The 27,352-nt window shown below is 42.5% G+C and overlaps 1 protein-coding gene across 1 annotated transcript in view; it reads left to right on the top strand.

The window, feature by feature from the left end:
- The window catches only part of LOC115379203 (vasoactive intestinal polypeptide receptor 2-like), a 50,255-nt gene that overhangs the window by 13,962 nt on the left and 8,941 nt on the right, over nt 1-27,352 (top strand). Inside the window, exons 4-7 of the mRNA XM_030079923.1 lie at nt 5,378-5,484; nt 23,140-23,237; nt 23,875-24,013; nt 25,904-26,054. Of these exons, the coding sequence (XP_029935783.1) occupies nt 5,378-5,484; nt 23,140-23,237; nt 23,875-24,013; nt 25,904-26,054 (495 nt within the window). The remainder of the gene's footprint in view (nt 1-5,377; nt 5,485-23,139; nt 23,238-23,874; nt 24,014-25,903; nt 26,055-27,352) is intronic.

Genomic DNA, 27,352 nt, shown 5'->3' with positions numbered 1-27,352 from the left:
AATTTTAGGCCAAAATTGGGGTCAACCTCGGACAAACTGCAAGAGAAGCAAACTCAACTGATTTGTATCCTCAGTTTGTCCTGAGTGAGGGGAAAAAAGTCCCAAGAAATCCCATTGGTGGGAAGTTTTGAAAATCACCTATTTATGACCACATATTACCAAAAAACACTGTTTTTAACACACAGGGGAAAGGGGTTCAACATTTGACTTTCAGATATCACTATAAAAATTCACAAGGTGATTACACACACAAAGACAAGAAAAAAAGTCAATTACAAGTTCTTTGAATTATTCTGTTTACACATGCATATCACACATTATCTGATTTGATATGCGCTAATAAGGAATATAAGGAATAAATGCCAGAACAGATATTTAAACTGAATTATAAGGTTACCATATATATATATATAATAACCTTGAATTAAAAGGTTACTATATAACAGTGAATTAAAAGGTTGCTATATATATAGTAACCTTTTAATTCACTGCTTAAATATCTGTTCTGGCATTTATTCCTTATATTCCTTATTAGCGCATATCAAATCAGATAATGTGTGATATGCATGTGTAAACAGAATAATTCAAAGAACTTGTAATTGACTTTTTTTCTTGTCTTTGTGTGTGTAATCAACTTGTGAATTTTTATAGCGATATCTGAAAGTAAAATGTTGAACCCCTTTCCCCTGTGTGTTAAAAACAGTGTTTTTTGGTAATATGTGGTCATAAATAGGTGATTTTCAAAACTTTCCACCAATGGGATTTCTTGGGACTTTTTTTCCCCTCACTCAGGACAAACTGAGGATACAAAATCAGTTGAGTTTGTTTCTCTTGCAATTTGTCCTAGGTTTTTTCATAAAATGACTGGACTATATCCCAAACAGGGAAAGTCGGAGGATTCCATAAATCCTGTGTGGAAGTCGTGGAAAATCACAGAGTTTGACAGAGGGGTCACCTTGCAGGAGCGCGGAGGAATCCAGGCCTCCGGCTCGCCTCGTGTTCGCTGCTCGAGCCGCTGCGGCAGAAAGCAGCTGCTCAAAACAACATTAACAAACCAGGAAGGAATCAAACTTTAAAACCATGCAAGCGCTTTGATTGAGTCGTGGAAAATTCATGGAAAAGGTTTTGAATTTAACATCAGAGGCTCAGCGGGAATCTGCCAAGTCCAGCAAAAGTTTTGTTTATTCGCATCGGAGCAACTTTGTGTCGAGTGCCTTGCTCAAGGGAGGGAGGCTGAGGGAGTTTACTCGCAAACATTTTCTCAGATCGGCTTTGGGATTTGATTTTGTGTCTGAATGTGCAAATTAAAGTAAACCGTTATTCACTGCAACACACCGTGACAAAAAAAAAAAAAAAAAAAAAAAATCCACATTAGCAAATAATTTAGTTTCATCTTCAGGGTTCAAATCTTGTTTTTCTTTAAAAAGGTAAAAAAAAAAAATCTGCCAGTGGTATTAGATAATCCTGCTTGTTTCCAACGCTAATCAACTTTTTTCCAGAATTTTCTTTAGTTAAGTGCCATTTTCTTGATCCTCGTGTCTGATCTGCCTCATTTCAGCAGATTTACACATAATCCCAGAATTAAAAAAATCAAACAAGTGGGATTATCTCATCGCACTGGCAGATTTTTTTTTTTTTTTTCATTTGATAACACCGAATATGAGACTAAATGTTAGATAATGACTGAATTCTCATTTCAGGGTGAATTGTTCCTTTAAATTGTTTCTGCTCAAAACCTCAAACCCAGAAATGAAGCGACTTCTCCTCGGGCCTCAGAACGGAGCTCTGACAATAAATGATGGTTTTTATTTTGTCCTCTGAGTAAATTTTACTTGAGAAAATGATCAGACGGCTGCAGAATAATCAGCGTGTTAGAAAGAGTTTTGTGTTTGAAGAAAAAGTCAGTGTGAGACTAAAAGGTGGAGGATTTTTTGCTGAGTCAGGAGTGGCTATTGTTTCCAGACATGTCTGCATTTTTCGGGTCAGTCTCGGTTTCAAACCCACAACCCTCCAGTCACGAGCCTCCCAGCCTCCCTCCAGACCTCCAGACCTCCAGACCTCCAGACCTGCAGACCTGAATTTCACACCTCATTTTACAAACCGTCGTCTTTCATTGAACTCATTCTGCCGCATCCATCATGTCGCTCGCCCCGTCCCTCCTGCCTTTGATCCTCTCCATCCTCTCTCTCTCTCTCTCTCTCTCTCTCTCTCTCTCTCTCCTCTGCCGTACACCAGCCGGTGACTCTTTCATCTTTCATCCCTCATCCTTCCTCCTCTCCTCTCCTCTCCTCTCCTCCCTCCTCCTCCATCAGTCGGCTTCCCTTTCCTCTCCCATCAGCCCCTTCTCCGACCTCCCGACCCCCTCGCCTTTTGTTTGCCTTGGCCTTCCTCCTCTTCCTCGTTTCCCTCCTCTTCCTCCTCTCTCTTTCCATCTCTCTCTCTCTCTCTCTTTCTTTCATCGTTGCTGTCGCTTTTCCTCTGCTGGTCAACCTCCCGCTCTGTCACAGTCTCTAAAAAATACATTGGTACATTGGTAACACTTTACAATAACAGTACAACAATTAACTGTAATGGTTAATTAACTGTTAGTTAATGATTATTATGGCATTTACTAATGTTAATAATATCTACAATAACCCTTAAATAACATATAAATTAATGCCTTAGCATGAACAGCATTAGTACATGATTCTCAGACACATTAGTTAAAAGTTAGTTAACTGTTACTTAATCTTTATTATGACATTAACTAATGTTAATTGTTGTACTCTTATTGTAAAGTGTTACCAAGACATTTTTGTGAGTAAAAAAATGACAATCACACAAACAGGTTTTTATGCTCACATGAAATGGAAAAGGTTTTTATTGATAAAGGAATAATATTAATTGGTTCCATTTAATTGCATCACAAGTGAAAAGTGACTTTAACAACGTTTGCGATGTTTCCCCCATGTCTAAAACACATGTCGTGGTTATATGATCATGACTTGGTAAATGAGAATATCATATGTGTTGATTCTAACATGCTTAAAGGAACACTCCGCCTATTTTCAAGCAGCTTTTGCATCCTGACTGAGCGGCTGGTCTGTGCAAACGAACAGGGTTTGGAGTCTTTCCAGTCTTTGCATCCACAGACAGCCCAGTTTTATGAAAAAAAAAAAAAAAAAAAAAAAAAAAAAAAAAAACATCTTTCCAGTGGTAAAATAGCCCTTTAAAGGAATACTCCGACATTTTCGGGCACAATAGCATTTAGTGTTAGCTTAGCATAAAGAGTTGAAGTGTATGGGAGTCGTTAGCCTGGCTTTGTCAAAGTGAAAAAAATCTGAAATACAAAATCAAAATCAAATCAAACTTTAAAAAAAATGTACATTCAGGAAATCAAGCGGCTTTCAACCCAACTTATGGACACTTGACTAATTTGAATTTCATATTTTGTGGTAAAAAGTTTTGCCTAAAGTTGTCTCTTCCCATCTGGACAGCAGCAGCCTCTCTCTCTCTCTCCCCCTCCTCCACCCTCCCCTCTCTTTCTTTTTATCTCTCTCTCTCTCTCTGTCCGTCCCCTCCTGCCCTCCTCGCCGCCTCTTTATCTCCGCTTTCCTCTCTTTCCTTCACCGCCTCCTTCCTCCCTCGCTGCCTCTCTCTTTTTCCTCCCTCCGTCCCCGCTGACCCGCCTTCCTGCTGCTAATGAGTCTAATTATCCGCGGGCGGACGACAACATCTGGGCCGGCCGGCTTTCCACATGATTTTCCCAAACAGCATCTGTCAGCGGTGCGGGACGGGGGGCGTTAAGGCGGGCTGGGCGGGTCCGAGGCGTGAAATCAGCTCAAACCAGCAGCTGAGAGACGCTTCGGCCCGAAAGACGGTGACTGAAATATTGAACATCACGTCTGGAGAAAACAGGCGTCACTCACATTTTCAACATTTATTGAGTTTTTAAAAATGTAACGAGCAGCTGCTTCGGTCTCACAGCCACGTGGATTTACCCTCCACAACATGAGACGTGATTTATTTTTACTGTGCCTGCAACTCATGATTATTTACGCTGCTGATTAATCTTTTCTTTTTTTTTTTTTTGATTAATTGATTCATCATTTCAGATATCACATCAAAAATGCCTTACAAGTCGTCTGAACACAAATAAAAAGTTTAAACTCCTTCCTCAGTCTGAGCAGGAGCTAAAAAAAAAATCCAAATGTTTTATTTGAAATGATAAAAAAAAAAATCAAAAAATTAACTGGATTCTTAGTATTGATGACATAATAATCAGCAGATTGTCATTTTTACTCGATAAATGAATGAAAACAAATATGGCAATTATCAAAATAATAACTGAGTAATTTTCTGTCGATGATCTAATCAATATTAGTCGGCCACAGTGACCGTTTCAGCGTGGATTTTTATGCAGTTTTTTATTTTTATGTCAGTATTTATTTTGTCAAACCCTCCATTTATCAACATCGATCAGTCTGCCTTTTCTCTCCCATTTATAACTCACCTGTTGTTGTTGTATGATCGTTATTTTGGCACATTATAATTCCCCGTGTTGTCTCTAACATGTTCAGGTCTCCACTGTGGCTGCACACACACACACACACACACACACAGCTCTTTGCTTCCTTGCAGTTTAATGAAATCCGTCTCGGACGGCAGGCGCACATGAATAAACAAAGTTTGTTCTTACTAAAATTAAAACCTTTAAAGTTACAGAAACACGTCCAGCATCAGACCTCATGTGAGTCGGCGTGAAAAGCAGAAACTGCCGACTTTGCTTCTGTTTTATAATCTCAGTCTGTGTGTGATTGCTGGCACGTGCACGAGCCTCATGCACGCTCTCACAGTCGGCCATAAGTGGAGGCTGACACGCCCGTAATCAGCTCATTTCCATAGAAACACCTGTTGCTGCTCGTTCATCACACATGTGCCAATAAATCAATCCACCCATCAATCACATCTGGATGATGTGTCACACACTGCAGCACAACTAAAATTGGATATTTAGGATGTTTAGTATATTGAAATAATAAAGTGACAATAATAATGTTGCATAAATTCCCACTTTCATGTTATTTTCTGCCACTTTTCTTCCAGCCTGCAGCCTCACTGCACCTTTTTTTTTTTTTTTTTTTTTTATAAAAACTGATTTCTGTGCAGAAAACAGCGTCTGCATGTTTCCGCGTGCAGGCAGCGTGTCTGCGTCCGGCCTCAGATCAGGGTTGTGTGTCTGCGGGTTCAGGTGCAACATGTGACTTTATTTTGGACGCTGAAATCGGAGCTGATCAGTGCCGCCGTGATGAATGTGATGTCATGGCAGCTCAGCAGCAGCAATAACCCTCTCTCTCTCTCTCTCTCTCTCTCCCTCTCTCTCCCTCTCCGTCAGGTAACATCAGCAGGAACTGTACGGAGGACGGCTGGACGGTCGTCTATCCCAGCGTCTACGTCGCCTGCTGGTCCGAAGACTCAGATGACTCCAACGAGCCCAACAAGGTGCGTTCAGGGTCTGTCCGTCAAATCCAAAGGCACATTAAACTCTGCCTGTTTGTGTGTGTGTGTGTGTGTGTGTCTTTTGGTGGTTCTCTATGAGGACGTGTACGCACTGCTCGTGTGTGTGTGTAGTTGATACAAAGAAAGAATGAACAGCGTATTCATGGTTTTGTGGGTGATCGTGTGTGTGTGTGTGTGTGTGTGTGGTTGGTTACAAATGAGTGAATACTGGCCGTGCCAATTTGCGTGACCTCTAAAGGGATTTGCGTTGTGCTTTGCAAATCCCATCGTCAGTATTATCTGACCTGCGTTCAGCGTTTGACCTCATCATGCAAATATCTGAGGAACACAAACACACACACACACACACACAAACACACACAGGAGCAGCAAACATGTTCAAAATCAGTCTCATCCTCACTGTGCAAATATTGTAAAAAAAAAAAAAAAAAAATCTGCCAGTGGGATGAGATAATCCCACTTCTTACCAACTTTTTTTTTTTTTTTCCTAGTGGCTGATCTGCCTCGTTCTGCCTTGTTTCAACACATTTATACTGGTTCCCAAAATGTAAAAAGACAGACAGCGATTCAACACAGAGAAGTGTTGGAATAAATTTTTTTAAATTAATTAATTAATAATAATTAAATAAAGAGAGAAAAATGAGATGGTTACAGAATTAAACCCAAAACAACTTTGTTAAGTAATCTAATGAAAATGAAATAATTGTTTCCGGTCGACTACATGGATATGTGAGTCAGCAGTCATCAGAAGCCGTATCACCTTGTAACTGCGGTTATGAGATCAGAAAAGTGCCCATCATAAGTAAATTCCTCAGGTCAGCGGGTAAATAATCTAGAAAAGGTCCAAACTTTCAGAAACGGCTCGTCTTTTTCTTTTCCGTCAGTCTGTAATCTGCTGGAAAAAGTTCAGAGTCTCTCTGTAGCCGAGGCTAACACTCAGCGGGAAGTCTTTGATCCAGTTTGGTCCACGAAGACGACGACGGAAACTGTTCAACCTTTTTCTCCATGACTGAGACGAGACGAGAGACGAGACGAGAGATGAGACAAGATGAGATGAGATGAGACGAGAGATGAGATGAGACGAGACGAGAGACGAGATGAGACAAGACGAGATAAGACAAGAGATGAGACAAGATGAGACGAGAGACAAGATGAGACGAGAGATGAGACGAGACGAGATGAGACGAGAGACGAGAGACGAGACGAAACAAGATGAGACGAGAGACGAGATGAGATTAGATGAGACGAGATGAGATGAAAGACGAAACAAGAGACGAGAGACGAAATGAGATGAGACGAGGCGAGACGAGAGACGAGATGAGATGAAAGACAAGACGAGATGAGACGAGAGACGAGATGAAACGAGATGAGACGAGACAAGACGAGATGAGACGAGATGAGATGAGAGACGAAACAAGAGACAAGACGAGATGAGATGAGAGACGAAACGAGATGAGACTAGGCGAGAGACAAGACGAAACGAGATGAGACGAGAGACGAGACGAGAGACAAGATGAGAGATAAGACGAGATGAGACAAGAGATGAGACGAGATGAGACGAGAGAAAAGATTAAATGAGATGAGACGAGAGATGAGACGAGACGAGAGACGAAACGAGATGAGACGAGAGACGAAACGAGATGAGACAAGTCGAGAGACGAGATGAAACGAGAGACGAGATGAGATGAGACGAGAGACCAGACGAAACGAGATGAGACGAGAGACAAGACGAGATGAGACGAGAGACGAGATGAGATGAGACGAGATGAGAGACGAGATGAGACGAGAGACGAGACGAAACGAGATGAGATGAGAGACAAGACGAGATGAGACGAGAGACGAGATGAGAAGAGATGAGACGAGAGACGAGATGAGACAAGACATGAGACGAAAGGAGTTGAGATGAGAGACAAGACGAGATGAGACGAGAGACGGGACAAGATGAAATGAGAGACGAGACGAGATGAGACGAGAGACGAGACGAAACGAGATGAGACGAGAGACAAGACGAGATGAGACGAGAGACGAGATGAGAAGAGAGACAAGATGAGACGAGATGAGAGACGAGATGAGATGAGACGAGAGACGAGACGAAATGAGATGAGACGAGAGACAAGACGAGATGAGACGAGAGACGAGATGAGAAGAGATGAGACGAGAGACGAGATGAGACGAGACATGAGACGAAAGGAGTTGAGATGAGAGACAAGACGAGATGAGACGAGAGACGAGATGAGACGAGACGAGATGAGATGAGAGACAAGAGGAGATGAGAGACGAGACAAGATGAGATGAGACAAGAGACGAGACGAGATGAGAGACAAGATGAGATGAGACGAGAGACGAGACGAGATGAAACGAGAGGAGATGAGACGAGAGGAGATGAGAGACGAGACGAGAGACGAGATGAGACGAGAGACGAGACGAAACGAGACGAGATGAAACTAGACAAGACGAGATGAGACGAGAGACGAGATGAGACGAGACGAGATGAGACGAGAGATGAGAGATGAGACGAGACAAGACGAGATGAGATGAGAGACGAGATGAGACGAGATGAGACGAGAGACGAGACGAGATGAGACGAGATGAGACAAGATGAGCTAAAAATAGATCGTAGATAATAACAACTATGACGACGTGTATGTTTTTATTGACGAGACGAGAAGAAAATTTTATTAGCCGACTGTCAGACGTTCAAAAATCCGTCCTCTGTGTTCAAAATATAACCTTGACGTGTGCCGCCCTGTCATTGGTTAAACTTCAGTGTGCCGCTCTGTCATTGGTCGAAGTTCAGCGCTTAGTGTGGGAAAACAAAAGGAGCTCTGTGTTGACACTTTCTTGATGATGCTGCAGGAAATAAAGCACAAAGCCGCGTTGTTGTGATCATCAGTCCGGATTAAAATCTCTGGATTTGCGTTTTGCAGCATTCCAGGTGAAGCAGCTCAATAAATGGAGCCAGAAAACATGAAGGGTTTGTTGAGTTGCAGTGAAGCAGCTCCTGTCCTGCAGCGTTAAACACATGAAGAGCAGCTCAAATCATCTGTGTGTCTGATGAAAAGTCACTTTTAAAAACCACAAAAACGCATTTTAACTAAGATGAACTTCTGATGATTTTGTCGACTAAAGCCAGCAATAATTCAGACGACTAAAATGTGACTAACACTAATGTGCATTTTAGTCAAAAGACTGAGACTAAATCCAAATGAGCCGCCAAAACGAGCCGCAGCCTCTGAGCAGCTAAAAGGCTTCTCGTGAAGTTTGAGCTGTGACGCAGGGAGACGTGATTCCTGTGGTCTTTTTTAATCATTATTTTACATATTCCACCATGTACCTGACAGGAAACACAAGCCCAGAATCTGGAAATTAATTTAGTCTCCCAAAAGCTGTGGAAATATTTCCTCCACTGAATGACTTTTTAACAAAGAGATGTTTTGCAGAGTTGGTGAAGTTTTAGGTGAAATGTCTCGGTCAGAGGAATAATGTAGGTAGTGAAGTGTAATAATAGAAACATGCTGTGTGTGTGTGTGTGTGTGTGTGTGTGTGTCCTTTCTAATGGCGTCAAAGTGAAGCAGAGAGGCAGGAACAGGCTGAGCGAGCGCGTGGATTCAGCCTCTGCACTTGTTGCACTCGGCCTCCAGTCCAGCTTTCCTTTCCTTCTCATACTCCCTCTCTTTCTCTCTCTCTGTTTTTATTTATTTATTTTGCTTTTTGAACAAAATGCCATTTCATTTTGGATTTCATCTCCATCAAAAACGTCCGACCCGAACTGGATTAGTGGAAAAGCAAATGCACCAAACAACATGCAGGATTTTTCCCATTTTCCTCTTTGAAAAGGTAAAAGCCGCTTTATTCGTGTATTTATTTATTTATTTATTCCGTTTTTTGGATGCTGGCGAGACAGCGGCTTAAGCTCCGAGGCTGCCGGACCACGCCCTCCCCCTCCTCCTCCTCCTCTTGTCCAAAGGTCCCTCTCCAGAGTGAGGGGGTTCGGTTCCCGGGTTTTAGCGCTCTCGGCTCCCTAATCCGTCCTCGTCTGCCTCTCTGTGAGACGAAGGTAACGTGAAGGAGAGTTTTTCTTTGTTTTGTTTTGTTTTTTTTTTTTCTTCATCCAGCTCAGCAGAGGATTATAGCTCCGGTCGCCGCGGTGACACAGCTGACTGTTTGACCCGGCCCGTGTCACACGGGGGCTCGGGCCGAGAAAAGACGACTCCCATCGCTTCTTTCAAGTCCTTTCATATGCTGCATCCCTCCGTCCTGCGCCTGTGTGTGTGTGTGTGTGTGTGTGTTTGAACTTCCTGTCGCCCTGAGGCGTCCGGTGTGTTGCCTGACTAGAATGACTGCTGGTATTGGAGCTTATTTTGTCCCTGCACTTTATTGCTCACAGTCCAGACTGCATTCCAGGCCCCTGTGGTTTATATTGAGCATGAAACAAGCAGGTAACGTCCAGGTTTAGGAGAATATCCGGAACCATTATTGTGTCCTCACTGCCTCACTGTTTGTACCACACACTTCTCTGTTCCACTGCTGTTTTCTCATTCTGTGTATCTGTAGCCCTCAGGCCTCTGTCCTGTAGATATCAGCTTTAAGTTTCTGCTCAAAGCTGCACAATGCAACATTTTCAGGTAAAAATACACCGAACATTCACATCACAGGTCAAAGAGCCTCTGATTTGTAACTGCTAGTGAAGACGAGGTGAAGCTGGTGGAGGAGAGAGGAGCTGAGCGGCTTCCCTGATCTGTTCCCAGATCCTGCAGCCACAAGTCGGTAAAATACATGGAGAGAAATGTCCGAGACGTGAGTTTGGACGGCAGCCGGCGTGTGGACAGGGGACTCTGTTTGACACTTTGATGTGGCATGAAGGGAGAGAAGCTTCACACTGCTGTCTGCTGTCTCACTCTCACACACTCTCCAACGCAGAAGAACAGCCTCTTCTCAGCCACAGCGACGGTTTGGTCAGAGTTCAGATCGGGACTCATGTTTCTGTCTGAACTCGACTCGAGGCGGGGGCTCAGTGACCGAGCCCAACCCGAACCCAACAGGCGATGCTTTTTTTGTGTCCAAAACGGACGCGAGACCCAGATTTTGCCGTCCTCCATTCCTAGGTTACCTTTACCACCTGAAATAGCCTGCGTGTTGCCTTCAGCGTCGCCACGTAAACCTCAGCGCTGTACACAAGTTGCCCAAAACAGACAGCAGGTCCATCATTTCTCACTAAAATAACGCTGAGCCCGACCTGAACCCGAACATAATTCCTAAATATTTGTCAGACGGGCTCAGGTCACACTGATATGTCGCTTCAGAGAAAAGCTTTGAACTTTGGACGAAGCAGCTCCTAACACTCCGGCTGAAAACAGGTTGAACATCGAGCAGCCAATCAGTGACGACTTCAGTCCACGTGCACGCCAGCTGCTGCCTGCTGCTTGTTCATGGCGGACAGTTTGTTGTTGTTGTTGTTGTTGTTGTTGTTGATGCTTTTACACTCGCTGTAATCAACTGTAGTTGACGAGCTGCAGCAGAGCCTCTAGATGATCTCTGTTGACTCAGCTCTCAGGTCCAGACGCCGGCAGCAGCTCTTCAGGGGATCTCGAGGAGGAGATGGAGGTCCAGCAGCACGTAGGACGCCACATAGGAACGCTGTCGATCATCTGAACGTCTGAATGTGCCGAGAACCGAAAGAAGCGCTCACAAGAAACTCTCCACCGGCACCGCGAGGGAACGTGTGACGGCTGCAAACAAACAGTGTCCGCTTGTTCAGGGAATACAAAACCACATTTTTTGTTTTTGGCTGAACTTTTCATGTAAACTTTGTGCGGTAAAACCAGATTTAATATATTCACACACAAACATTTGTCGTCTCAGTTTGCCAAAACTTTCCTGCAGCTTCACAGAGAGCAGGAGCCGAGTTTGTGGAGCAATCCCTCTTGTGGATATATTAAAAAAAAAAAAAAAAAAAAAGAAGAAGAAGAAGAAGAAGTAGTGCAGTGGGGGTTCAGCAGCGTCTAATAAAACGTGCGGCTCAGTGGCGTCGTGTGTGTGTGTGTGTGTGTGTGTGTGTGTGTGTGTGTGTGTGTGTGTGTGTGTGTGTGTGTGTGTGTTCCTTGCAGATTTGCCTCTCGGTTGTTCTCAGCTCGTCTTGTCGGTGTGTGTTCCCCGGCTGGAACGCTTCTCTCTGCTCACTCGTCTGTCACGTTCTGCTGTAAACCTCTTCTGCATGTTTCTCTGCTCGCACACACACACACACACACACACACACACACACACAGAGGAATCTATTGTAGAACATTCTCTGAACTCTCACTGCCGTTTATCTGTTCCAGCCAGAGAGTGAGATGCACCTCCCCTCCCTCAGGCCTCACATGTTGCAATCAGTTTATTGTAATGATGATGGATTTCGATGACGGTCACCAGTAAGAGCAAAACAAGGCGAGACTTTGTTTATATAACGCATGCACGGGGTAATGCGCGTGTTTTTTTTGTGTAAAACTAGAATACCTTGTGCATGTGCAGGCAGCAAAGGAAGGCGTGAAATTATTCGAAAAAGAATAAAAAGGCAGAAACAAAATCATAACAAGGAAGTCGGCATACATGGAACATAAAAACCAATCAGCTATATCAGTGTTTCCCAAATACTGGGTCGCGACCCACATGTGGGTCGCATGCAATTTTATTTGGGTCGCCAAATAAATTTGTAGTACCGTATTGATCTGAATATAAGACGATATTTTTCCCATTGAAAATGCCCTGAAAAAACGCCCTCGTCTAATATTGGGGATCTAAGCAAATACACATGTATTGTACTTGCATATGTTCCGTGCTTGAATACAGCACACTTCGCCCGCTCTGGCACGGTTGGAAGGGGTGTGCTCCAGCACGGTACGGGCGTTCATGCACGAGCACATGAACGGTCACGCACGCAGCGCGCGAACGTGGATACAACGTAAATCATGCAACTTTCCTCCTGCCCCGCAAAATCGTTTAATGCACGGCTCGATTACCGGCGAATGGCCGCGTCGCGCAATCAATAATCAACCATGTTGTCTGTGTCGCTGTCCATGGTGCTGCTGCAACTGCGTATAAACAAAAGTTGATTTATGATGAAAGGTATACATGGCAGTCTGTGTGCGCCGCGCACCTGTCAGATCCGGCAGACCTGACCGGGTGGGCGCGGTGCCGGACGAGGCACCGGCCGGTATCAGGTGGGCCGGCCGGTGTGCGCCGCCACCTGGTTGAATGTGGCAGCCAGCTGACATGCCGCTCCAGCTGTCAGTTGGACGCTCTCTGAAGTTACCTCCGAAACTGTCAAGATAAATAAACATCCCTTAACCCTGGCCCTGAGTGCAATGTGAGGCGGTGGCGGTCTCAGAAAGAAGAGCTAAAAAATGCCCACGGCCAGAGAAGGACTTTTCGTGGTCCAAAAACTGGTCGATTCAACGAGACTGACAGGAGGGTGTGCGATTTTGTGAATGAGAAACGTAGTGAAGGACTGCCCGTTACGAGGGCTGTGATGCAGCAAAAAGCACCTGAAGTTGCCACAGAGCTCAACATACCCCGCACTGAGTTTAAAGCTAGCATGGGCTGGTGTTGCAGAATGTCCATATAAAAAGTATTTTTCCAAAAAAGGGTCTTGAAAAAGATGGGTCGTCTTAAAATCGGGGTCGTCTTATATTCAGATCAATACTTCCATGTCCAGTCTAGCCTATTTAAGATCTATATCTGCAGTACACCTTTTAGCCACATGAGGGAGCTCGTTGTTATTTTTTTTAATTATTTTTTTTTTAAACCATACTCGTACTTTCCGCTCAGATCACCAATAGTGTGTTTCCGCCATATTTTCGCCATATTTTCGCCGCAATTCGCGCGCAGCCAGCCACAATGGATGCTTGGCTGATCAAAAAGAGAGCCCCGGATAAAGACACTACTACCCAACAAGAGAACAATCTATATCTTTTTGAGATGGCTGTTTTGCCTATTCAAGATGAAGTGATGTGGAAATGGCACTAAAAATGGCCAGAAATGGCAATTTATGTACAAGTTCGTTCTTGTGATTTATAGATAAAGCCTACACTGCAAAAACTCAAAATCTTACCAAGATTATTTGTCTTATTTCAAGTCAAAATATCTCATTACACTTAAAATAAGACATGATCACCTCAGAAGTAACTTGTTTTTAGACAATTTTCTCTTGTTTCAAGTGAAAATTTGCTTGAAACAAGTGAAAATTTGCTTGTTTCATTGGCAAAATTTGTTTCTTGTTTCTAGCTAATTTTCACTTATTTCAAGTGAATTTTCACTTTTTCCACTGGCAAATTTTGCCAATGAAACAAGCAAATTTTCACTTGTTTCAAGTGAATTTTCACGTGAAATAAGTGAAAATTGTCTAAAAACAAGTTCCTTCTGAGGTGATCATGTCTTATTTTAAGCGCAATGAGATATTTTGACTAGAAATAAGACATTTTTACTTCAAATAAGACAAATAATCTTGGTAAGATTTTGCGTTTTTGCAGTGTACATTGTGATTTGGGTCGCAGTGGTTTGTCATTTTTAAAAAATGGGTCCCCAGAAAAAAAGTTTGGGAAACACTGAGCTATATCATGGCTCTACATATTGACTTCTATTGTGTTTCTATTATTGGAGCTATACAGTGTGTACTAGTGCAGTACTATTGAGACTTTTAGCACCAGTATCACTGTCTCTTAGTGTTAGGGATGGGCGAAAATGTTAGTCATGCACAATTCCTCAAGTAAATGTGAATGTCAGTTTGATAAAGCACCTTTTATCTTCAGTTCTCCCTCTGGGTTCCTGAAGGTGTCAGGTGTGTGTGTGTGTTTGTGCTTTCAATCTGCTGCCGTGGTCGTCGAGCAAGGACGTTTGTTCACTCTGAACGAAAAGAAAAAAGCAGAAAGTGGATCAGTGGCTGAAGCGTAGCAGCGATAACAGCTGAGAAAAAGGAGGAAGAAGCGAAGAAGAAGAAGGAGCAAAAGTTGTTTCACACTGAGGGATGCATGTGGACGTTTTTTTGTTTTCCTACCTTTTTTTTTTTTAATGCTGGTCAGGGGGAACGTCGTTGAAAAAATCATTTGAAACGGGAACGTTACTGAAATCAGTTTGAGAGCCGCTGCTGTAGGCGATTCGGTCGTGAGCAGCACAGGGAGCACACGGCGGGATCTCGTTCTGCTGCAGATGAAAAACGACCAACGTGGAAGAAACGTGGCGATGATTTTGGTCGTGGCTCCAAACCGGCGGTCCTGTGTCGCACTGCGAGAGAGGTTTAAAGATGACTGTTTTGTCTCAGTCTAGAGGCTTTTCTAAAGATATCTCTTCTAGTCGTGAAGGTTTTATTTTGTTTATCTTGTAATATAAGAATTTCCCAATATAAGATCAATAAAGTACATCTATCAAGCTGTCTGGCATTTGGAGCTGTTGGGTGACAGATCCACTAAAAATAGATGACAAACCGGTTTGTAATTAAGGATTTAAAATCCACTCATGCTGATTCTAGAGATTATTTTTTTGGTAACACTTTACAATAAGAGTACAACAATGAATGTTAGTTAACGTTAGTTAACTCATTGGCTGCCATTGACATCTATAGACATCAATTCAAATCCAAACGTTGACTGCCAAAGACGGCATGCGACGTCAATTAAACTTTTCAACGGGGCGGGCTAGGAGGGGGGCGGCGAAGTTTGTGCTCGTATCTGCATCAGAAAGGATAGAGATGATAGAGAGAAGGCAGAGAGGATAGAGAGAAAAATGTTGCAACGTTGCAAATCGGACAGGTTTAGACAGCTTACGCTAGAACAGACTGTGTGTCGCTGTGATTCTAGTAGTAAGACGGGAGCAAACATGAGAAAGGATTCTTCGAATTCCAGTGACTCTGATGGTTACCATGGAGACGAGTGATCTAGGCAAGTCGCGCTAGCCGCAAAGACTAATGTTGCATTCCAGGTGCCATCTAAAAAAAAAAAAAAAAAAAACGACCACCAACCCCCGGCTTTGTCATAGCTCACGGCAATCTAGTCGTGTTTCACCGCAGCCCAGCCCTGTTTACATCATCATAGAACAGTTGTCCGAGTTGTCTGAAAACTTGTTTCAAGTGAAAATTCACTTGAAACAAGTGAAAATTTGCTTGTTTCATTGGCAAAATTTGCCAGTGGAAAAAGTGGAAATTCACTTGAAATAAGTGAAAATTAGCTAGAAAGAAGAAACAAATTTTGCCAATGAAACAAGCAAATTTTCACTTGAAACAAGAGACAATTGTCTAAAAACAAGTTACTTCTGAGGTGATCATGTCTTATTTTAAGTGTAATGAGATATTTTGACTAGGAATAAGACATTTTTTACTTGAAATAAGACAAATAATCTTGGTAAGATTTTGAGTTTTTGCAGTGTATTACCTGTTACTTAATGTTTATTACAGCATTAACTAACATTAATTGTTGTACTCTTATTGTAAAGTGTTACCATTTTTTTTAAACATCTTATTTGTGATAGTATTTAGTTATTATCGCTGTAAGATCTGATCACCAATTGGCACAAACTCGCTCAATAGCAAATGAATGTTGCGTTCAGGTCACATCGGAAAAACAGGAAGAAATCGCCGTCTTAAAACGCAGAAGTGATTACGAGCTTTTGTGACTGATCATGAACAGCCATCGGCAAGTAATTATGATTTCACGATTACAATTCAACCACAATCAGACTGCCGCAGACACTTCTCACTTTTCATGAGTGTGTTTGATGGTGACTTTAACTCACACGTTTGTTTTTTATAACCTTGGACTGCAGTGGATACGCCGAGGCGTTTGCTGCCTGTCAGAGCCTGCAGGAAAAAAAAAAACAATGTCCTGCTCGTCGCTCTCACTAGGAGGCGTTTGTTTTTCCTAGCAGATGGCTCCTATTCACCGTCACTCCAAGACGACTTGAACGCAGCTCAGCTTCAGATGAATTTATTTGGAGTTTAAACTCTGCGTGCTCTCACAACGCAGAAACAAAGAGACAAGAGCTGCTGAAATGCAATAGTAAACAAAAAAGGAGGAAGAAAAACCCCAGATTCCAACGGCTTTACATAAACATCTTTTATCAAACAAATAAAAGACAAATGGATAAACACACACACACACACACACAGCAGTTGTTAAACAGGATGAGTGACAACAGAACGAAGCTCAACAGAGAAAAATGTACGCCGGCGTTTTAGGGCCACAGTAAGGAGAGGAAAATAAAATATCAGGGAGCGAAAGGAGGAGGAGGAGGGGGGTAATATTCTCTGAGATTAAAGACATAAATTTGTGAGAAAAAAAACTTGAAAATTCTGACATCATAAAGTCGCAAATTTATGAGAAAAAAAACAGTGAAAACTAATTTTTCTCCTCTTGTGGGTTCCAGTCAGAAGGAAATCCTGCTGGTTTGAGTCCAGAACCCCAATCTCCTCCTCTAGTCCAATAATTTTAGGCCAAAATTGGGGTCAACCTAGGACAAATTACAAGAGAAGCAAACTCAACTGATTTTGTATCCTCAGTTTGTCCTGAGTGAGGGGAAAAAGTCCCAAGGAATCCCATTGGTGGAAAGATTTGAAAATCACCTATTTATGACCACATATTACCAAAAAACACTGTTTTTAACACACAGGGGAAAGGGGTTCAACATTTTACTTTCAGATATCACTATAAAAATTCACAAGTTGATTACACACACAAAGACAAGAAAAAAAGTCAATTACAAGTTCTTTGAATTATTCTGTTTACACATGCATATCACACATTCTCTGATTTGATATGCGCTAATAAGGAATATAAGGAATAAATGCCAGAACAGATATTTAAACAGTGAATTAAAAGGTTACTATATATATAGTAACCTTCAATTAAAAGGTTACTATATAACAGTGAATTAAAAGGTTACAATATATGTATTAACCTGTGTGTTAAAAACAGTGTTTTTTTGGTAATATGTGGTCATAAATAGGTGATTTTCAAAACTTTCCACCAATGGGATTCCTTGGGACTTTTTTTCCCCCTCACTCAGGACAAACTGAGGATACAAAATCAGTTGAGTTTGCTTCTCTTGCAATTTGTCCTAGGTTTTTTCATAAAATGACTGGACTACTCAGCATCTGGACTCTGAAGAGACGTTGCTGTGACTTGGGCCGATTCAGAAGAAAACAATCTGCTGATTCTGGACTCAGATCAGCAGGATCTCCTTGTTCCTGAATCCCATGTCAGAGTAGAATCTGCGGAGGGGATCAGCTGCAGGCCTGAGACACGGCCAGCAGGGGCAGCACAGGTGGGGCCTTGAGCAAAAAAATTATAAGAAAAAGTATTTTTCTGAATTTACAACTTTATTCCTAGAAATTATTTTCCTTAGAGTGTGTTTCTCAGCTGCACACACACACACACACACACACACACACACACACCTCCTGGCTCCGTGTGTTTTTTCCTCCAGTGGCACCAACACACCGCCGTACAAAGAACATCAGATGACAGGTAATGGAAATTAAAGTGAATTCAAACAGCCCTCAAGCACAAAATGAAGTCATATGGGAAGTACAGGAGTAGTGTGTGTGTGTGTGTGTGTGTGTGTGTGTGTGCGTGTGTCTCTTTGTGCAAGCCAGCAAGATACACACAGCTCGGATCTGTAATGCCTCCCACTGTACCTGTGGTCTGTCATCTTCTCCACACACACACACACACACACACACACGCACACACGCACACACGCACGTGTCTGGGTTTGTGATGTTCTCCAGAGCCGACAGGTGTGGGATTCCTCATCTCTTTCAATGGGGCCGCTCTTTGTTTCCTGTTAAAGAGACAGAGGTTTTCCGTCTGGAAAATATTCTGTCACTGCTGGAAAACATCACACACACACACACACACACACACACACACGCACACACACACACACACACGCACACACACACACACACACACACACACACACACACACACACACACACACAGCGTCAGACACTCTCCGTCAGAGGCTCCCAGCAGAGCAGCTAGCTGTGCAAAAAAAATAGACAAAGAGATCAGAAATTATCCAAACTCTAGGGAAAAAATGCCCAGAAAACTATTTTTTAAATTATTATTATATATTAAAAATTATGGATTTTTCTTTCTTTCTTTCTTGCTTTCTTTCTTTCTTTCTTTCTCACTTCTTTTAGGTAATTTAAGGTAATTTAGCAATTTAAAAAAAAAAAAAAAATTCTCCAAATCAGGACTTTTTTGGTTGCCTAATTTCAAGTCATTTCAGCGTTTTTTTTTTTTTTTTTTTTGTTTGTTTTTTTTTTTTTTTGTTTTGTTTTTTTTTACTTTTATTTGTTTAATTATTTACTTACCTAATTTTTGTGTTATTTTCTTCCAACCCTTTGCCAAATTCTTGCAAATTTTTGGGTCATTCCTTGCTAAGTTTTTCTTTGTTTGTTGAAAGGAATCAAGCCAGTTTGTGGTAAAGGCTGCGTTCAGGTGCCTTTAACCTGCACTTAAACACACCGCACAGCCGGCGCAGAGGGATGATGATGCTTTGGGTGTGAATCCTAATTTCCCCCCTTTGGAAGGTGTCACATTGGCCACGACTGAAAACGGCCTGATGGTGATCGGTCGGTGTGCAGACGTGTTTTTAGCTTTGGTCAGAGAAAGTAGCTCAAAACGCCGTCGTACGTTTTCCTGGCTGCCTGATGTCCAGCGGCTTCGTCCTGGGACGTTTGAAAGGCCGAGGAAAACCACCAGGACATCCTGACGCCGCTGGCTGACACTTAAACCTGCTGCACGGACGAAGTAGAATTACATCAACACCTGGTATTAATATAGTGATTGTGTTCAGTGCGTTCCACAATCCTAGTGAGTCTTCATCACGTCTTCGGTGCAGTTACACCTGTACACCTGTGTGGTCATGTGCTATCACCTGAGAGGTCCCAGGGGTGAAGGGGGTCACTGTAGGATCTTGGTCAGAAATGCAAAATGTCTGAGCTCAAACAGCACATGTGTTTTCTGCACCTGCACCTCAAAAAACAAAACAAACAAACAAACAAACTTGCAGTTTAACCCTCGTATGACCCCTGGACGTTTTGAACACCTCTGGGTGCTGTTTCTATAGAGGGCAAAACCACTGAAAGGGGTGAAAGAGGTGTACCTTAGAAATAAACTGTACTATCTACTGTACTGTTATTGTTCAAATTTTACAGTGTTTATTGTTGTAAATCAAATATAATATTTTTCTCATGCTGAACTCTCATTTTGATTTTATTTCTAAGGTGCACCTCTTTCACCTCTTTCAGGTTTTTCAAAGTGGCCTGGAAGGGGTTAAAATCTTGAAATCCATGTTAAAAGTGATTTAGTGTAACTCCATATGAGTCACTTCAAAGATTTTGAGGATAATAAGTACAAACAGCAACAATAAAAATTGGATAAATGACAGGTGGACATTTTTGTCCACTTGAAGGGTCATGGATGTGATAAAAATGCATTACAGGGTCAAATAATGGATTTTCATGCTGAAAGAGGAGATTTTCAAAATTAACCCAAAATTACCCCCTCTTGCCAAAAATCACCCCCCGTGACCTTTTGGTGGTCACTTTCTAGAAAATGGACATTTTTGTCCACTTGAAGGGTCATGATGGATGTGACTTTTTTAAAGTTTTTGACCAGTTGACTTGGAGGCTCGTGTCTCACCTGGTAGTTTTATAAAGAATAACAATCACCAGTAGCGGTTTTAGGCACGGGCGAAGCGGGCAGCCGCCCGGGGCAGCATATTTTCATGTCACGTGGGGGGCGGCATGAGAGCAAAAAAAAAAAAAAAAAAAAAAAAAATCATCCTCGCTGCAAAGCAGTTTTCTATTACCGTATTCATCTGAATATGACAATATTTTTTCCATTGAAAATGCCCCGAAAAAACGCCCTCGTCTAATATTGGGGTCTAAGCAAATACACATGTATTGTGCTTGCATATAAACCAGTAGATAGGCTCGCCTGATGCCGCGGTTACCGGCGAATGGCCACATTGCGCAGTCAATAATCAACCATGTTGTCTGTGTCATTGTCCGTTGTGCTGCTGCAGCCGCGTATGAACAAATGTTGATTTATAATGAGAGGTATATGGCAGTCTGTGTGCGCCGCTCACCTGTCAGATGCGGCAGACCTGACCGGGTGGGCGCGGCACCTGTAGGCATCAAGCTGGTGCCGCGACCGGCCCGCCTGATGCGTGGCTTTTTTTTATGCAAACAAGATTTTGTCCATATAAAAAGTATTTTTCCAAAAAAGGTATTTGTGCAGGTGTTGGCGCCCCTGCTCTGGGAGGGGCGCGTCTAGCCGCCAGAGGGGCACCGGTAGCGGCCGTTATCGCTTGGAAGTTCGGTAGGGCGCAAGGCAGTAATTTCGCCCAGGGCGGCAACATGGGCAGAACCGCCACTGACAATCACTTCCATGTGGTTCCTATGTCTTTTCATATTCATTAGGCCAACAAAAGGCTCTACAAACGAAATCCCTTGCAGCCTAAATAAAAATGTCCAAGCCCCAAACAACAACAAACAACAAACAACAAACAGTCTGTCGGAGCCTGTCATGATCAGGCTGCAGGTACAACACAAAGACTCAAAAAAAAAAAGAGATTTGGTCGTGTCTCTCCTGTCAGAGGGCGAGGCGGGGAGGACGGGGGCGGCGGGGTTTTGGGGGTGAACGTGTGATGGACATAGAAGGCAGCGTGGCATCGTGCCGGGGAGCCGGAGCCGGCGGGTCGTGTGTTTACAGCCGACCTGAAGAGCCGAGACGCGACTCAGGCAGAGGAGTCCTGTCGCAGAGCCAGGGGGTGTGTGCACACTGTGTGTGTGTGTGTGTGTGTGTGTGTGTGTGGTGCCAGCGTGCGTACTCGTGCATTTATATAAGCATGTGAGTGTGTGCATGTGCCTGTCTGTGGAATTTGTGTGTGACTTAATGTGTGTTTAACAGTATGAGAACAGGGTCAAGGTTAGTGTGTGTGTGTGTGTGTGTGTGTGTGTGTGTGTGCGCAAGTGTGTGTGCATACCAGTTTAAGGGTATGCACATGCACATGTACAAATGTGTGTAATGTATATGCATGTGCACTTCTGTGTGTGTGTGTTTGTGTGTGTGTGTGTGTGTGTGTGTGTGTATAATTGCCAGATGGTGTCTCACTGATAGGGAATGTTGTTTATAGATGATGAGAGAGATGTGTGTGTGTGTGTATGTGTGTGTGTGTTGAGAGTGATGAACGGCAGACACTTCACACACTCAGACACACACACACACACACACACACACACACACACACACAGACCCACTGGGCAGTGGAGCAGTGTCTCCCGAGCTGAACAGGGGGAGTTGGTGCTGTTTTTGAGACGGAGCAGATCCTCGTCCCGTCCCGTTCCTCCACAGCCGAACTCTGGAAGAAAGAAAAGGAAAAAAAAAAAAAGAAAAACACTTCAGGGAGGCGGCCTAAAAAATGAAATTTGTCCTTTACAGATGTCGTTCTGTAAAGGGGGTCTAACTCTTCCATAGACAGACAGATAGATAGATAGATAGATAGATAGATTCTCAGGGTGCAGAGGTGCTGATAAATGAGGGTGAGTCACGCTGAGGGTGAGGTCGAGAGCAGAGTGAGGAGGATTTTTCATTTCATAGGATGGCGACGGAATGCAATGTGACATCACCATCCTAGGCAACACCTTTCACCTCACTAGATTGACTTTTTTCCGCGTCCCTGATTTTCGTAGCTTAGTAGTAGTAGCAGTTTATTTGTCCCCGTAGGGAAACTGGGTTGCAGCAGAAATAAATAACAACAAAACAACATAAACGAGACAAAAACACTCATCATACGCAGAGCATAGTAGTCACATCTTCATGTACAGATATGGGGGGGGGGTGCAAATTTGATCAGTCCACATGTCCCACTTAAGCTTATTATCAAGCACAACGCCAAGATATTTACACTATAACCTGCTGTATTGATTTTCCATTGATCACAGTGACAGAGTTAGGGGGTTCCTCTTTTCTCAAATCGATACACGTTCCCCTCGCTTGTGATGGGTTCAGGAGCAGGTCTGACTCTTCACACCAGCTGATAAAATAACGTCGCACAGGGCCGTGCTCCTCTTCCTCATCACAGTGTGTATGCAGCTTCCTATTGGACACGGCGCTGTCGATCTGACACCGTGCTGCGCTGTGATTGGCTGGGAGCAACGCACCCGCTGCCCAAAGGCCGACGCCCAGAAGAGTCCCGAGCTCAGCAAATCAAGAAAATCACACACACACACACCAACACACACACTGCTAGTGGCTCAGAAGGAATTATTTTTTTTATGAGTCTCTTTTTTTTTAGGAAAGTCCAACTCATTCTGCCTTTAACTTGAGAGTTGGAAAGCAAAAATGCATGAGGGATGATGATGATGAGGGAAAATTCTTCAAAATTTCCTCAACATTTCTTCTTGTGGGTGAAACCAAATCAAACATTTAGTCACAAAAAGACTTTTCTTGGAGGCAGAATCTCAAAGAAGCACAGCTCTCCAGAGGCTCTCATCAGCAGGCTAACTAGCATTATTTTACATTGAACTGTGTGTGTGTGTGTGTGTGTGTGTGTGTGTGTGTGTGTGTGTGTGTGTGTGTGTGTGTGTGTGTGCAGCTGGTCTTCTACAGGGTGGTGAAGATCCTGTACACTCTGGGCCACAGCCTGTCGCTCATCGCTCTCCTGACCAGCGCCGCCATCCTCTGCTTGTTCAGGTACACACACACACACACACACACACAAACACACACACACACACACACACACACTCAAATAGATACACAAACATCTTTATTGCATACACACTGTGAAGATTCTTGAAAAGTCCTTGAATTTAGTCGAAGCGAAGGCGTAGGAACTCGGGGTGTGCGCATGGTGGAAATGGGTGAATTATTCCTTTAAGAGTGAAATAAATAACTTGACTTCTAAACAGCAGCGAGCGAGCGAGCGAGCGAGGAGATCTGGACTCGCCAGCGACACATGAACCTCTTCACCCCCCCGAGCCTCCGCCTGCAGACACTGAGAAGAACACACTTGGTTTTGTGGCGTCACCCGGCAGGATTTCTGGGAATTTAACTTGCAAACATTTCCGTCTCGCTGCCGTTGAGCTGCAGATCGCTCAACCCGCTCCCAATCTGGACGCTCAATTTGCCTTCCCACTGCAGTAATACCCAAACATGCACAGTGCTGGGTGTGTGTGTGTGTGTGTGTGTGTGTGTGTGAATGGTTTGCTATCAGTGTGTTTGGACACCACATCCGTCATGGGATTCACTCTCTGACAGACTGTATAAACACACTCTTAACCTCACAGCGCCTCTGTGTGTGTGTGTGTGTGTGTGTGTGTGTGTGCAGGAGGCTCCACTGCACGAGGAACTACATCCATCTGAACTTGTTTGTGTCGTTCATCCTGCGAGCCGTGGCCGTGCTCACCAAAGACGCCATCCTCTTCTCTCACGCCGAGCATGCCGACTGCAGCACGCAGCCCTCCCTGGTGAGCGCACACACACACACACACACACACACACACGTTTGTTTTTAAGTTTTCTTTATTCATGCCCCAGCCCCAGCTCCAGATGCTGGTGAAAGCTGTGTTCAACATCTTTTAACCGTTTGAACACAAACTGAGAAATGAGCTCGACTTCTTTACAAACAGGAAAACGATGACAAGCTCCTTCAAATTTGTAAGAAATTATTGAGAGGTTACAAGAAAATGACTTGAAAAGTAGCTTGAAAAAGGAAGGAAAGAAAGGAAACTACTGGAAAATCTAAAAAAAAAAAAAAAAAAATAGACAGAGATCAGAAATTATCCAAACACTAACTATTTTTCTAATTATTATTATATATTAAAAGTTATGGATTTTTTCTTTTTCTTTTTCTTTTCTTTCTTTCTTTTTTCCCTTCTTTTAGCTAATTTAAGGTAATTTAGCAATTTTTTTTTTTATTAAATTTCTTTAAATCGAGACTTTTTTGGTCACTTAATTTCAAGTCATTTCTGCATTTTTTTTAAAGCTTTATTTATTTAATTACTTATTTACCTAATTTTTGCATTATTTTCTTCCAACCTTTTGCCAGTCTCAAGTTTTTCTTTGTTTGTTGAAAGAAATCAAGCCAGTTTGTGGTAAAGGCTGCGTTCAGGTGCCTCTCACCTGCAGTTAAACACACCTCACAGCCAGTGCAGAGGGATGATGATGCTTTAGGTGTGCAGCCTAATTTCCCCCCTTTGGAAAGTGTCACATTGGCCACGACTGGAAGAGGCCTGATGGTGATCGGTCGGTGTGTTTAAAGTCAGTAAATGATAAAAAAAAACGAACCAAAACAAAATCAAGTTGAGAGGTGGACACTATCTCGGAGAAATCACAGAATATTCCTTTAAACGGTGAATTCAAACAGTCAAGGTAGTCCTCAAACTATGCGCTAAATATCTAAATTAATAAATAAATATAAATATATAAATATCATAGAACTGTGGGAAAAGCACTTAAAAAAAAAATCTGGTTGAAGGCTCTCATTTCTCACACCTCCAGTGTCAAAAAGCTCCTCTGCTCCTAAAGGGCCTTTTGAAGCTCCACTGTTTTCCAGGAAAAAGTAATGATTAAAATCAAAATTTAATGAATCCATTTGAGCTTTCCTATAAACAGTCAAGGCGAATATCTGGGCAGACTCAGCTAACAGGTTGAAAAGTTTTTAACTCTCCTGTTATGTTCAAATTTATGAACATCCAGCAGTTTAAACCTCCACAAAATCATTATAATTAAAATTGTTACCAAAGTTTATGTGTCAGGTACTTTATGTTTCTTTGTTGACGACCTAAATAGCCCTTTAAATAAAACATAACTCCTCCCCCACCCCCACTTATACATCCAGTATTCCTATTACGCCACTATGGAAAAATATGCAAATCACCATAAAATCTCGCTGACTGACCTAAAATTGGAAAGAAATATTAATTTTTGTTGTTTTAATGGCTTTATTTTGTTTCTAAGATTTTTGTTATTTATTACCGATGTGTTACAAAGTGTGTACAGGACATTGATAACATATCATCATGTGAATTTCATGTTTACCCGGTAGAACCCATTACATTAGGAAAACTCATTAATTATGAAGCAGAAAAAATGATGTTATTCATTTATTTAGAGACTTTAAACACTGAACTGACCCCAAACATAACAGGAGGGTTAAAGTCACAAATGGAGCGTTGGATTTAGTCGCTTCCTTGAGCCGCTCATCAGCCACATTAGTAAAATCTCAGAGTGTTTCATGAATATTCAGCTGTTATCGGTCATATAAACGCTGAGCAGGTCAGGTGTGAGTTGATTGCACGGTGCAGTGTGTGTTTGCGGTGTCGTGCTGACGGCCGCCGTGTGTTTTGTGGCTGCAGGTCGGCTGCAAGACCAGCCTCGTCCTCCTCAACTACTTCATCATGGCCAACTTCTTCTGGCTGCTGGTGGAGGGGCTGTACCTGCACACGCTGCTGCTGGTCATGCACACCTACTCCAGCCGCCTGCCGCTCTACGTGCTCATCGGCTGGGGTGAGAAACCCGCCTCACACACACACACACACACACACACACTCCATTATTCATGCACTCATGTACAGAGGCGTGCGTTATCAATCATTCACACACTCACTTCATCACTTACTCACACACTTAACTTTCTCACCTGCTTAAAAATTTACTCACTTTCCAGATCCGCCAGGGGCCTCAGTGTTTTTGTGGTCAACACGGCGTAAAATGTTTATTTGGCGGCAGCTTTTCTCAAAAACTGATGCCATTTGCAAAGATTTGTGTGCCGTTACGCCGCACAATTAGAATTAGAAAACTGCAATAAGAGCCAGTAACACCAATCAACACCGTGCAGCATAGTCTAATTAATTTGCTAATTACGTCTGCATTATTTCACACTGGAACTAATCGCATATGATTGTGCGTCCTTAGAAAATGCTAAATCGTGGAGGGTCTGACTTGCTCATTTACCTCCTCACGCACACAATCTGTGAATCACACACTTGTTTTCCCACTCGCTCAGTTATTTAATAAGTTATTCGTTCGTTCATTTATTTAGCTCTCAGAGGACGCGCTGAGAGCACGCCCACTCGCTTCCAAGTGCGCAGGAATCGCATACAGAGACATAAATAATGGATAAAATGAAAAATCAAACTAATCAGACAATAAAAGCTGCACCAATCAGTGGAAATGGCGAAGAAATAGAACTAGAAATGGCATTAAACATTAAAAATGGCATAAATCAGTAAATAAATTAATGCAGTCGGTTAGTAAAAAAAGGTGTCAGTTCAAACTAACATTAAAAATTAGATTGAAGATGAAGGATTTTAAATGACACAAGGCAATCAAAGAGTTTAAGTGTAAATTGCGGAGTATTTACTCACCCACTTACTTACTTACTTGCTTATTTAACTATTTACTTATTTACTTACTTATTTATTTGACAGACTTCATGTAAAACCACATTAAATGATGATTCCTGACCTCGTTTGCATGGCGACAGCGAGGTATAAAAAGCAACATAAAACACAAAAAAACAAAATTTATCATTTGCATTCAACATTTCTATTCAACTTCGAATGCAGGTTGAATGGTTTCGGTAATAATTTGTTGAATCAAGCTTGAAACAGATCAATAATATCACGGTAGTGTCAAGTGATTCGAGAACATCCTTAAATATTTGCATTTGAACATTTGCTTTTCACATTATAGATAGGATTACATATTTTAGATAAGATATATACCTCTTTCACACAGACTATACCTTAAGAGCTGCACAGTGAGGCTGTTAGCTCCTACAAATAGTAATAATTATAATAATA

Source organism: Myripristis murdjan, chromosome 20 (genome assembly GCF_902150065.1).
Source record: "Myripristis murdjan chromosome 20, fMyrMur1.1, whole genome shotgun sequence".
Classification (NCBI taxonomy): domain Eukaryota; kingdom Metazoa; phylum Chordata; class Actinopteri; order Holocentriformes; family Holocentridae; genus Myripristis; species Myripristis murdjan.
This window is presented reverse-complemented; position numbering and strand designations above follow the sequence as displayed.